The 13216-nt window shown below is 40.6% G+C and overlaps 1 protein-coding gene across 9 annotated transcripts in view; it reads left to right on the top strand.

The window, feature by feature from the left end:
- KDM1B (lysine demethylase 1B) overlaps positions 1-13216 on the top strand; it is a 55856-nt gene that overhangs the window by 31362 nt on the left and 11278 nt on the right. For all 9 annotated transcript variants that reach the window (XM_060163601.1, XM_060163602.1, XM_060163603.1 and 6 more), the window contains 4 exons: positions 797-968; positions 3726-3853; positions 4862-4993; positions 5392-5466. In XM_060163601.1, the coding sequence (XP_060019584.1) occupies positions 797-968; positions 3726-3853; positions 4862-4993; positions 5392-5466 (507 nt within the window). The remainder of the gene's footprint in view (positions 1-796; positions 969-3725; positions 3854-4861; positions 4994-5391; positions 5467-13216) is intronic.

Genomic DNA, 13216 nt, shown 5'->3' with positions numbered 1-13216 from the left:
ATGCTTCTAAATAATATGTAACAACCCCAAAATGATTTCTTGCCCCCTCACGCCCTCTGAAAAGTAAATAAGAACAAGTATAGTTCTTCCTTTCTGTGAAGGTGGAACTAGAGGACTTAAAATATTCCCCCCCCGCCCCAAGGTCTTTAATTGTATTTGTGCATTATTCGCAGGCCACTTGATTAGGGTTGCCAGGTTAAGCAAACAAAATTACAGAATGCCCACTTAAATTTGACTTTCAGATAAATAACAATAATTTTTTTAGTTTAAGTATGTCCCACATATTACACGGGATATTTTGCATGCAATATTTGGGACATACTTATCTTAAAAAAAAAAAGTATTCATTGTTTATCTGAGAATCAAATCTTTCATCAGGCAAACCTACCTAGTGTCTTTGAAGACCTGTGGTAGGCCCAAGGATTTTTCTGAGCTATTTATGGACAGTCAATTCAATTTCAACTTCTGTGAGCGTTCGTGTGTTTGTGTGCTCTTTCACATGAGATTCCATAGAGGAAATAGGATGTCAGAGCAGAGAGAGGCGGTGCACAGCTATAGCGTCTGAAACATTGATAAACACTGGCTGGAAAGCTGTGGAGGGCGTGGCACACTGACATTCGCAGATTCCATGCTGGTTTTTCACTGCCTTACTTTGCTGCCATTCCCCAATCAGCATTTGTTTTTGAGAGGTCCTAGACCCTTTTCTCCATGAGAGCTCTGTCTGATTTCAGCTTAGAACCTGTACCTGTTTTTTCCAGGGAAAACTTTTCACCTTCTTATTCTTATTATTTTGAAGCTTGGCATCAGCATGCATAAATTTGGAGAAAGATGTGACTTAATTCAGGAAGGTGGAAGAATAACTGACCCCACTATTGACAAGCGCATGGATTTTCATTTTAATGCTCTCTTGGATGTGGTCTCTGAGTGGAGGAAGGATAAGACTCAGCTCCAAGATGTCCCTTTAGGAGGTATGGGGAGAATGGTGTTCTGATTGTTCCATCTGAGTCTCATTCTAACCTGAGCTTGATTAGCGGTAGCGTCATTCATCCACAAGCCTGGATGGATGCAACAAGAATAGCCCTCAGGAGCGTTCCTTTTGAACTGACCATTCCACAGAGGGGAGCAGAACTGCCTCAGGGACCTTTAGATGCGTGTGTGTGTGTGTGTGTGTGTGCGCGTATGCACATACGCACACATAATTCTTTACACAATAGCCAGTGTTTAAAAAAATTATTTAAATGTTTAATTTTCAGTTTCCCAGAAGAGCTTACTTTTAAGGAAGCATGTGGTAAGCTCTATGTGAATAACAAGCCGCCACATAATGACTCTTCTAGATAAGAGTTCCTGTGTGAAAGGATTCCTTTTCTTTTTTGGACAGTAGGTTAAGATTTTTTTCCAGTATATTTTGTTTAAGAATGCAAGACTCTGTATTATGATTTAAGAACTTTAATTCAAAGTTTTTAGGCTTTGGTACTAAATGGACAATATTCACCCTTTAGAAAACCTGACTGTAACAGCTCATTTCCCTGCGGGCGCCCGCTGAGATCTTACTATATTGCTTCTTAAATTGATATTTATTTAACCTACAATTTCATGACCTGAATGTATTCACTTGTAATTCTTGGAAGCATGTCGGAGTTTCTTACAGTACGAGCATTTGAATCCAATTGGCAGGGTATTAATTTGCTTCAGCTATGTGTTTCTGTGCAAGGGGTCTCAAGTCTCCATCCTGGAATACACTCTGTCTCTGTTTGGGGTACATTTCTCAAGAGCAGGGACTGTCTGTCTCCTCTTTTTATCCTCTCTCCCCGCCTGCCCCACGCCGCCAACCCCCCTCGCCCCCCGCCCTCCCCACCGCGACCTCAATTCTTCGCCTCTGAGACCAACCCACATTCTAATCGCCCTTAGTAAGTGTTGACTGACAAACCGTAACAGAACATTTTTAGAAACTTACTGGGGTTGACAGGGAACATTTAACCAAATGTGTCCAGACCAAGTGGTGAGTCGTTGAATTTTCTGGAAATGAAGACAGCGACTAGGCGGACTTGCATTATGTTGTCAGAATCTGATTAGTGTTTTTGCACATGTGTGATAGTCGCTGGGTGGCGTTTTTCTTTACGATTCTTTCAGGGCCACCACATACAAAAGTTAATAATATTGCTTTGTCTTGGCTTTACTTAAAACAAGTTATTAAGGGAGGATCAGCAACACTTACTGTGTAAGTAGTTGTTTCATCTCATTAGTATATTTTTGGAAAAGCTTTAATAATAGTGTGCACATCTCTCCATGAGGTTACAATTAGAGCCTGCCTAGCCCTATCTCAGCCGTCTGAGCTCTCACCTTATTAGCATTTAGCTGAAAAGACAAAAATATAAATACTAAGAAGCTAGAGTGAATTTCACAAAGCAAATATACTAAAAGCTTTTAAATGTTATTTACGTAGAGATCACACTGAGGCTTCTCTCAGTCTGTTTATACTGTTCTAGCAGTCTTGGTTCTTCCCACACCTCTACAAAACCTAAAGGAAAATAGAAACTACATAGCAGGAGGCAGGAATGGGATTGCTACAAAAAGGTATTAAAAGTGGAAAAAAGCCCAGTGGTCTAGGGGCAAAAGCCTAGCACAGAGGTGCCACAGACATCCCCATACTACAGTCTAACATAAGAATGGAACATTTTAATGAGAACCTTGAGTTGTCAAAAAAAGAAAAGTTAACTGATGCTCCGTTCTGTTTCTAGTCAAGCATGTGCACAATACTTTATAGAAGCTTTGAGACTGCAGTGTATCTGTGGGGTGGTTGTCACCACTGGGAAGGTTATAAAGAAGTAACCTGTGCTAAGATTCTTATACTTTGTCAGACACAAGCCTTCCCCCACCCGCCCCCCCAAAAAAAGGAATCTAAGCCAATCACTGGAACGAAGTTCCAGGTGAATGGGATAGATAAGTGCTGGGGGTTGATAACCAAGGAGCGATTCCTGAGGCTGGTAGTGACCAGGTGACGCTGGTCTGTAAAGGACGGATGGGACTGGGGTGGGGAGGGCATTCCAGGGAGGGGCGTGGTAGTAGCAGACTTTGCAGGGTTGGCATTTACCAGGAAAAGATTGAGCAGCAGTGCAGCAGAGCCTGTGAGTGGACAGGTGGTGTTTGCTGTCTTTGGAAAGGCTAAAAATGTGCTAACACTGTCTGGCTGTGGTTTTTGGAATTTATTACATAGGCAATGGAGAACCAGTAATTAAAGGTGTTGAGCCAGAGGGTGGGCATGATGAAAGTCCATGATGGACTATTTGGAATGTTTGGGAGAGAAGATAGCCAGTAGTCAGTCTATGATAGGTCTCTTAGTTGAGGTGAGCTGTTATAAGAACTTGACTTTAAGGTGATGGCAATAGGACCAGAAAGGGAGTGGGAATCCTCTCTCTGTCTTTATATGTGCAAGGGTTACTTTTCCTTTATCTTGAGCAAAAGAAGAAATAGTTTCTCCACCAAGCAGAAATGAAACATGGTTGAAGACATAGAACCTGCATAGTTTTGTTCCCCATTAAGATAAGCTTTTACTTTCTGAGAGAAACCAACCTTATCAAGACAGATGCTCTTTCCCCCTGAGTTTACCTGGGAAAGGTCTTCAAAAGTTTGGGGCCTTGCAGGTTGAAGGAGGTGGAACGCAAAAGATAAGGAATTCGAGAATAATGTTAAAGTTTTTTTTCTGCTTTGCTCCATTCCCATTGCAGAAAAGATAGAGGAGATCTACAAAGCTTTTATTAACGAGTCTGGAATCCAGTTCAGTGAGCTGGAGGAGGAGGTCCTTCAGTTCCATCTCAGTAACCTGGAATATGCCTGTGGCAGCAGCCTCCATCAGGTGGGCTTTGAAGACGCTTGTTTCTGTGTATGTGTGTGTTTTATATATTGAGATATTTAGCCTGGGATGGTCTGGATAAACGGGGAACAATGGGTCTGCTGCTTAAAAGATCAAACACCAGGACTTTAGAGTATATGAAACCCACAGTGGTTTTGAAAAAAAAAATTTTTAAAGCAAGAGAAACCTGTCTTCAAATCATACCTGTGAAGACACCCAGTCCGTAAACCTGAATACAGGAGGGCTGCTGGGCTGAGTCAGGGAGGCGGCAAGAGCCAGTGTCCTTGCCTTCCCCTTGCCCTCCTTGGGGGCCCTCGAGCCATTTCTGTGCAACTGTGGGCTGAAAACACTGCTCCTAAGAAACCAGAATAGAGCATCTTTGCAATTAGGATCTGTTCATCTTGCTAAAATAAATTTAAACTTGCCTAATTCATGTCACCAACTGTGATCTCGATACTTGGATATGCTGTACATTGAATAGCGGTTCTGTGGATGACCCCTCAGTTAATAATCCTCTTTGGTGGGGCGGGCAGGGACAACAATTCATGTTTCCATTTGGTGATTCTTTGCAATTGGAATCACACTTTTCCAAAATCATGCTGCATTTCAGTGTCTGTGGAATTTCCATGTTGAAGACATCTAGGTGGCATATTTATATATGGAGTTGATTGAATGCAATTCTCCTCTCATGGAATTCTCCTTATCCAGGGTTGTTGATGTATAATACACCTTTCATTTTTATCAGGGAGTGGTACCCATGCCCAAATCACGTCTACCTTTTGTTCCAAAATAAGCTTTCCTGTGCTTTATTGAGAGATCTCCTTTCCCTGGCAGCGGTATCCACCTGGGTTTATCTATTCATGCCCCACCCCCCCCACCTTTCTGTTTTGCCCTCTGCCCTCTGGCCTGAGGTGGTCTTTCCCACCTTGGGGCTCCTGTTTTTGTCCCTCAGGTGCAGGCTCCAGGGTTTACACCACCTCTTGTTTCCCAACCTATCCTGATGTTTCCCAGGTGTCTGCTCGCTCCTGGGACCACAATGAATTCTTTGCCCAGTTTGCCGGTGACCACACCCTCCTCACTCCCGGATACTCCGTCATCTTGGAAAAACTGGCAGAGGGACTGGACATTCGGCTCAGATCTCCAGTGAGTGTCCACAGTGGTGGGAGGCTCTGGTTTGGTGGTGTTTGGAGAATGTGAAGTTTGGGGCACGTGGATTACACAGGAGACAGGTACCTGCTCTGATGTTCAGCCAGTGTCTGCAAATACTTTTGATACTATGATCAGTCACATTATCCTTGTCGATGAGGTAGCTGCTGCTGTTTGGAAACAATAGTGGCTGAGATGCATTTTCATTAATAATCAAGGGGCTGAGTGAGAGTTCCCTGAAGTAGCAATACCTGTTGTTTAGTTCTCTGAATGCCAGGAAGTGATTCGCCATGGCCTTGGAAATGTAAACTCCCATAATAAGAGAATTGGAAAGGATCCTGGATCATATGGTTCCGTCCCTTATTATGTTTTTCATAACTGCTTTTCTTGAGCAGGTGAAGAGTATTGATTATTCTGGAGATGAAGTGCAAGTTACCACTACAGATGGGACAGAGTGTACAGCACAAAAGGTAAGTGCTGTGATTCCACTAGGTGCTGCCAGGGGCCTGGGAGTAAGGGAGACCAGTGTTTTCCACCAAGCAGTTTGCCTTTGGCAATCTGCCCAGAGCCTTGTTCGATTTCTGGAGAGCTCTGTATCTCTACTTGTTGTGTATGGATATGCAAATCAGATTTAATTATTCAAACACTATATAGATTCATGGCAGATGGAATTCTGAATAGTGTTTCTCAGAGTGGGTTCTACGGTACATTAGTTCTGAGAGTTGACAAGAGAAGAAAACTTGGCCAAATTAGTTTGTAAAGTATTATATACTACAGTCTAAGTTTAGGGTTAAATAAGAGCACATTAAAGGCTCTGAGAAGTCCTGCATTTTAAAAACCTGTTTTACTTTGTGTAATTCAGTGGTTTCCAAGTTGGTGGTGTTTTTTGTGTTTGTACCATGGAAACTTTTTTTAAATCAGCTCAAGAACACTCTGCATTTTTATCTTGAAAGTGGCAGAAGTACTTTTATATCATTTGAATTTTTTGTAAACAGCTTTAGTAGGCGGACAGTGAAAGGTGCTGTAATGTGATCTATGAAATCACACTGAGATTTCTGTAGTGTTGGAAAATAAAGTGTTGGGGGTGGAGGGGGATTAATAAACCCCATAGATTTATTTAAATTTAGTTATGTCTGAAGTGATTACCAAAAAGTGTAATTGATGAACCATCATAAGTTCCTAAACTAGCTGTGTTTTATGCTTTTCAGCTAGCTAAAAAAACATTTCACAGTCCTTGATATTCATACAGAAATGAAGGACTGCCTGTCAAATGGGAAAGACGGGGTAGAGTGTATGAGCCCAGGGGGATGTTCCCTCACATTATTCCTGCCATTTACTAGCTGGATAGTGAGTATTGGTCATATAGGCTTTGGAGTAGCAGTAGTTCTCAATCCTGGCTGCACCTTAGAATCACCTGGGAGGTGCTTAAAAAGAAAGCTTGCCAAGCCCCACCCTGCAGAGATTCTTGCTGAATTGATCTGGTCGTATTTTTAAAGCTTCCCAAGTGATTCCAACATGCGACCAGAGTTAAGAACCACTGGGCAACAGTGTTCTTATCTGTGAGTCCCCAGGTGAGAATCAGGCTAATATCTAACATTCTTCCTGGTGGTAAAAAAATTTTTTTAATATCACCTTATAAAATTGGAAGTCGGCTGATGGCTCAACGTCTGGTATTTTGTGACTTTGCTTCTTTGCATCCAGGACAACATGCTAGGTGTGCTTACCCTGCTGGGTCACCCTCTGCCTGACCAGGCATATTTGCTTGCTTTCTTTGTATTCTGGCTCTTTAGAATAATTAGAACCTAGTTTCAGGCTGTGATTCAAAGCCTGCTCTGAAATGCGAAAAGCAAATGTGTTTATTTTTAGTAGTCAGCACAAATCACAGAGTTTCAATTGAAAGCTTCCCCAGCTTATAAGTGAAAGATCTCCAACCCAACAGCATACACCGATAAACACTTAACAAACTGTAATTCAGTCTAGGCTGCTTCCACTGAGACCTAGCGTTAGTTCCTTACCGGGGTATGTTTATATCTTTTGCCTATTTGTTTACCTGAGTTTGTGTGTTTCTGAAAGCTTTTTTTTTTTTTTTGTCATTAAGAAAACATCTAGATCTTATTTACTTATAGTCTTATATACCCAAGAGTGTAATTGTTCCTTTTTTTCTTTTTTTCTTTTTGTTGCATGGTGGCTATTATCTATAACCACATTGAGGAGAGAGAACATGTTTTATATTTTATAAAATTTTCACGTGGCAGAAAATAGTGACAAAATCACAGGAAGAGCTCTGAACTTCCAGTGATCCTGGAGTTGGGGTTTCAATAGACTACATCTTTGATGAGGGTAGCAGTCGATATGGTCCTTGGTGTTCAGCTCCTTTCCCATCCAACTGTGTTATCCTGTACTGCAGATGATGGAAAGTACACACGTACACACACACACATTTCCCAGTCTCCCTTGCAGCCGAGGGTCTAAATATGAATTGGGTCCAGCCAGTCAGATGTACTCGCATGAGACTTGGGAGGTGTGGTATGGCTTTTGCTTCACTTCTGCTGCCTTTGCTGCCAAGCAAAATGGTCTAGATGTTGGGTTCTTCCACAGCCGGAACATTAGAGGTCCCAGGATCCACTCATTTACTGCCTGGAAGTCAAGAGCCAGGGCATGAGGTATCCTTTTTGCTGGTGCAGCTTGTTCGATAAGTGGCATGTTTCTGGAGCTGGTAGCCGTAGTAATGGCTCCTGACTGTGACAGTGGTAACATGGTTCTAGAGCCAGAAATTTCTTTTTCTTTTTTTTTTTCTTATTATCTGTTTTATACACATCAGTGTATACATGTCAATCCCAATCTCCCAATTCATCCCACCACCACCACCACCCCCGCCGCTTTCCCCCCTTGGTGTCCATACATTTGCTCTCTACATCTTTGTCTCTATTTCTGCCCTGCAAACCGGTTCATCTGTACCATTTTTCTAGATTCTCTATATATGCGTTAATATACAATATTTGTTTTGCTCTTTCTGACTTACTTCACTCTGTAGGACAGTCTCTGGGTCCATCCACGTCTCTACAAATGATCCAATTTCATTCCTTTTTATGGCTGAGTAATATTCCATTGTATATATGTGCCACATCTTCTTTATCCATTCATCTGTCGATGGGCATTTAGGTTGCTTCCATGACCTGGCTATTGTAAATAGTGCTGCAATGAACATTGTGGTACATGACTCTTTTTGAATTATGGTTTTCTCAGGGTATATGCCCAGTAGTGGGATTGCTGGGTCATATGGTAATTCTACTTTTAGTTTTTTAAGGAACCTCCATACTGTTCTCCATAGTGGCTGTATCAATTTACATTCCCGCCAACGGTGCAAGAAGGTTCCCTTTGCTCCACACCCTCTCCAGCATTTGTTGTTTGTAGATTTTCTGATGATGCCCATACTAACTGGTATGAGGTGATACCTCACTGTAGTTTTGATTTGCATTTCTCTAATAATTAATGATGATGAGCAGCTTTTCATGTGCTTCTTGGCCATCTGTATGTCTTCTTTGGAGAAATGTCTATTTAGGTCTTCTGCCCATTTTCTGATTGGGCTGTCTGTTTTTTTAACATTGAGCTGTATGAGCTGTTTATATATTTTGGAGATTAATCCTTTGTCCGTTAATTCATTTGCAAATATTTTCTCCCATTTTGAGGATTGTCTTTTCTTCTTGTTTATAGTTTCCTTTGCTGTGCAAAAGCTTTTAAGTTTCATTAGGTCCCATATGTTTATTTTTGGTTTTATTTCCATTACTCCAGGAGGTGGATCAAAAAAGATCTTGCTGTGATTTATGTCAAAGAGTGTTCTTCCTATGTTTTCCTCTGAGAGTTTTATAGTGTCCAGTCTTACATTTAGGTCTTTAATCCATTTTGAGTTTATTTTTGTGTATGGTGTCAGGGAGTGTTCTAATTTCATTCTTTTACATGTAGGTGTCCAGTTTTCCCAGCACCACTTATTGAAGAGACTGTCTTTTCTCCACTGTATATCCTTGCCTCCTTTGTCATAGATTAGTTGACCATAGGTGTGTGGGTTTATCTCTGGGCTTTCTATCCTGTTCCATTGATCTATATTTCTGTTTTTGTGCCAGTACCATACTGTCTTGATTGCTGTAGCTTTGTAGTAGAGTCTGAAGTCAGGGAGCCTGATTCCTCCAGCTGTGTTTTTTTCCCTCAAGACTGCTTTGGCTATTCGGAGTCTTTTGTGTCTCCTACAAATTTTAAGATTTTTTATTCTAGCTCTGTAATAAATGCCACTGGTAATTTGATAGGGATTGCGTTGAAGCTGTAGATCGCTTTGGGTAGTATAGTCATTTTCACAATATTGATTCTTCCAATCCAAGAACATGGTATATCTCTCCATCTGTTTGTGTCATCTTTGATTTCTTTCATCAGTGTCTTATAGTTTTCTGAGTATAGGTCTTTTACCACCTTATGTAGGTTTATTCCTAGGTATTTTATTCTTGTTGTTGCAGTGGTAAATGGGAGTATTTCCTTAATTTCTCTTTCAGATTTTTCATCATTAGTGTATAGGAATGCAAGAGATTTCTGTGCATTAATTTTGTATCCTGCTACTCTACCAAATTCATTGATTAGCTCTAGTAGTTTTCTGGGAGCATCTTTAGGATTCTCTATGTATAGGATTATGTCATCTGCAGACAGTGACCGTTTTACTTCTTCTTGTCCAATTTGTATTCCTTTTACTTCTTTTTCTTCTCTGATTGCCATGGCTAGGACTTCCAAAACTAGGTTGAATAATAGTGATGAGAGTGGACATCCTTGTCTTGTTCCTGATCTTAGAGGAAATGCTTTCAGTTTTTCACCATTGAGAATGATGTTTGCTGTGGGTTTGTCATATATGACCTTTATTACGTTGAGGTAGGTTCCCTCTATGCCCACTTTCTGGAGAGTTTTTATCATACATGGGTGTTGAGTTTTGTCAGAAGCTTTTTCTGCATCTATGGAGATGATCATATGGTTTTTATTCTTCAGTTTGTTAATATCGTATATCACATTCATTGATTTGCGTATAATGAAGAATCCTTGCATCCTTGGGATAAATCCCACTTGATCATGGTGTATGATCCTTTTAATGTGTTGTTGGATTCTGTTTGCTAGTATTTTGTTGAGGATTTTTCAGTCTATATTTCAGTCTATATTCGGTGATATTGGTCTGTAATTTTCTTTTTTGGTAGTATCTTTGTTTTTGGTATCAGGGTGATGGTGGCCTCATAGAATGAGTTTGGAAGTGTTCCTTCCTCTGCAATCTTTTGGAAAGAGTTTGAGAAGGATGGGTGTTAGCTCTTCTCAAAATGTTCGATAGAATTCACCTTTGAAGCCATCTGGCCCCGGACTTTTGTTTGTTTGAAGGTTTTTAATCATAGTTTCAGTTTCAGTGCTTGTGATTGGTCTGTTCATATTTTCTGTTTCTTTCTGGTGCAGTCTTGGAAGGTTATACCTTCCTAAGAATTTGTCCATTTCTTCCAGGTTACCCATTTTATTGGCATAGAGTTGCTTGTAGTAGTCTCTTATGATGCTTTGTATTTTGTTTTTCTTTGTATCTTTGTATTTCTGTGGTGTCTCCTTTTTCATTTCTAATTTTATTGATTTGAGTCCAATCCCTCTTTTTCTTGATGAGTCTGGCTAAAGATTTATCAATTTTGCTTATCTTCTCAAAGAACTAGCTTTTAGTTTTATTGATCTTTGCTATTGTTTTCTTCGTTTCTAGTTCATTTATCTCTATCTGATCTTTATGATTTCTTTCCTTCTACTAACTTTGGGTTTTGTTTGTTCTTTAGTTCCTTTAGGTGTAAGGTTAGGTTGTTTATTTGAGATGTTTCTTGTTTCTTGAGGTAGGATTGTATTGCTATAAACTTCCCTCTTAGAACTGCTTTTGCTGCATCCCATAGGTTTTGGATCATCGTGTTTTCGTTGTCATTTGTCTCTAGGTATTTTTTGATTTCCTCTTTGATTTCTTCAGTGATCTCTTGGTTATTTACATATTGTTTAACCTCCATGTGTTGTGTTTTTTACATTTTTCTCCCTGTAATTGACTTCTAATCTCATGGCGTTGTGGTTGGAAAAGTTGCTTGATATGACTTCAATTTTCTTAAATTTACCGAGGCTTGATTTGTGACCCAGGATATGATCTATCTTGGAGAATGTTCCATGTGCACTTGAGAAGAAAGTGTAATCTGCTGTTTTGGGGTGGAATGTCCTATAAATATCAATTAAATCTATCTGGTCTATTGTGTCATTTAAAACTTGTGTTTCCTTGGCTTCCCTGGTGGCGCAGTGGTTGACAGTCCGCCTGCCAATGCAGGGGACATGGGTTCGTGCCCCGGTCTGGGAAGATCCCACATGCCGTGGAGTGGCTGGGTCCGTGAGCCATGGCCGCTGAGCCTGCACGTCCGGAGCCTGTGGGAGAGGCCACACCAGTGAGAGGCCCACGTACCACAAAAATAAATAAATAAAATAAAATAAAACTTGTGTTTCCTTATTAATTTTCTGTCCTGATGATCTGTCCATTGGTGTAAGTGAGGTGTTAAAGTCCCCCACTATTATTGTGTTACTGTCGATTTCCTCTTTTATAGCTGTTAGCAGTTGCCTTATGTATTGAGGTGCTCCTATGGTGGGTGCATAAATATTTACAGGTGTTATATCTTCTTCTTGGATAGTTCCCTTGATCATTATGTAGTGTCCTTCTTTGTCTCCTGTAATAGCCTTTATTTTAAAGTTTATTTTGTCTGATATGAGAATTGCTACTCCAGCTTTCTTTTGATTTCCATTTGCATGGAATTCTTTTTCCATCCTCTCACTTTCAGTCTGTATGTGTCCCTAGGTCTGAGGTGGGTCTCTTGTAGACAGCATATATATGGTTCTTGTTTTTGTATCCATTCAGCAAACTTGTGTCTTTTGGTTGGAGCATTTAATCCTCTCACATTTAAGGTAATTATTGATATGTATGTTCCTATTACCATTTTCTTAATTGTTTTGGGTTTGTTTTTGTAGGTCCTTTCCTTGTGTTTCCCACTTAGAGAAGTTCCTTTAGCATTTGTTGTAGGGCTGGTTTGGTGGTGCTGAATTCTCTTAGCTTTTGCTTGTCTGTAAAGCTTTTGATTTCTCCATCAAATCTGAATGAGATCCTTGCCAGGTGGAGTTGGTTGTAGGTTCTTCCTTTTCATCACTTTAAATATATCATGCCACTCCCTTCTGGCTTGTAGTTTCTGCTGAGAAATCAGCTGTTAACCTTATGGGAGTTCCCTTGTATGTTGTCATTTTTCCCTTGTTGCTTTCAGTAATTTTTCTGTGTCTTTAATTTTTGTCACTTTGATTACTATGTGTCTTGGCGTGTTTCTCCTTGGGTTTATCCTGCCTGGGACTCTCTGTGCTTCCTGGACTTGGGTGGCTATTTCCTTTCCCATGTTAGGGAAATTTTCGACTAGAATCTCTTCAAATATTTTCTCAGTCCCCTTCTTTTTCCCTTCTTCATCTGGGACCCCTATAATTCAAATGTTGGTGCATTTAATGTTGTCCCAGAGGTCTCTGATACTGTCCTCAATTCTTTTCATTCTTTTTCTTTATTCTGTTCCACGGCTGTTTATTCCACCATTCTGTCTTCCAGGTCACTTCTCCGTTCTTCTGCCTCAGTTATGCTGCTGTTGATTCCTTCTAGTGTATTTTTCATTTCAATTATTGTATTGTTCATCTCTGTTTGTTCTTTAATTCTTCTAGGTCTTTGTTAAACATTTCTTGCATCTTCTTGATCTTTGCCTCCATTCTTTTTCTGAGGTCCTGGATCATCTTCACTATCATCATTCTGAATTCTTTTTCTGGAAGGTTGCCTATCTCCACTTCACTTAGTTGTTTTTCTGGGGTTTTATCTTTTTCCTTCATCTGGTACATAGCCCTCTGCCTTTTCATCTTGTCTATCTGTCTGTGAATGTGTTTTTTGTTCCACAGTCTGTAGAATTATAGTTCTTGCTTCTGCTGTCCGCCCTATGGTGGATGAGGCTATCTAAGAGGCTTGTGCAAGCTTCCTGATGGGAGGAACTGGTGGTGGGTAGAGCTGGGTGTTGCTCTGGTGAGCAGAGCTCAGTAAAACTTTAATCCTCTTGTCTGCTGATGGGTGGGGCTGGGTTCCCTCCCTGTTGGTTGTTTGGCTTGAGGCAACCCAGCACTGGAGCCTAG

Source organism: Lagenorhynchus albirostris, chromosome 10 (assembly GCF_949774975.1).
Source record: "Lagenorhynchus albirostris chromosome 10, mLagAlb1.1, whole genome shotgun sequence".
NCBI classification, from domain to species: domain Eukaryota; kingdom Metazoa; phylum Chordata; class Mammalia; order Artiodactyla; family Delphinidae; genus Lagenorhynchus; species Lagenorhynchus albirostris.
Note: the sequence above shows the minus strand (reverse complement) of the source record. Positions and strands in the feature narration are given on the sequence as shown.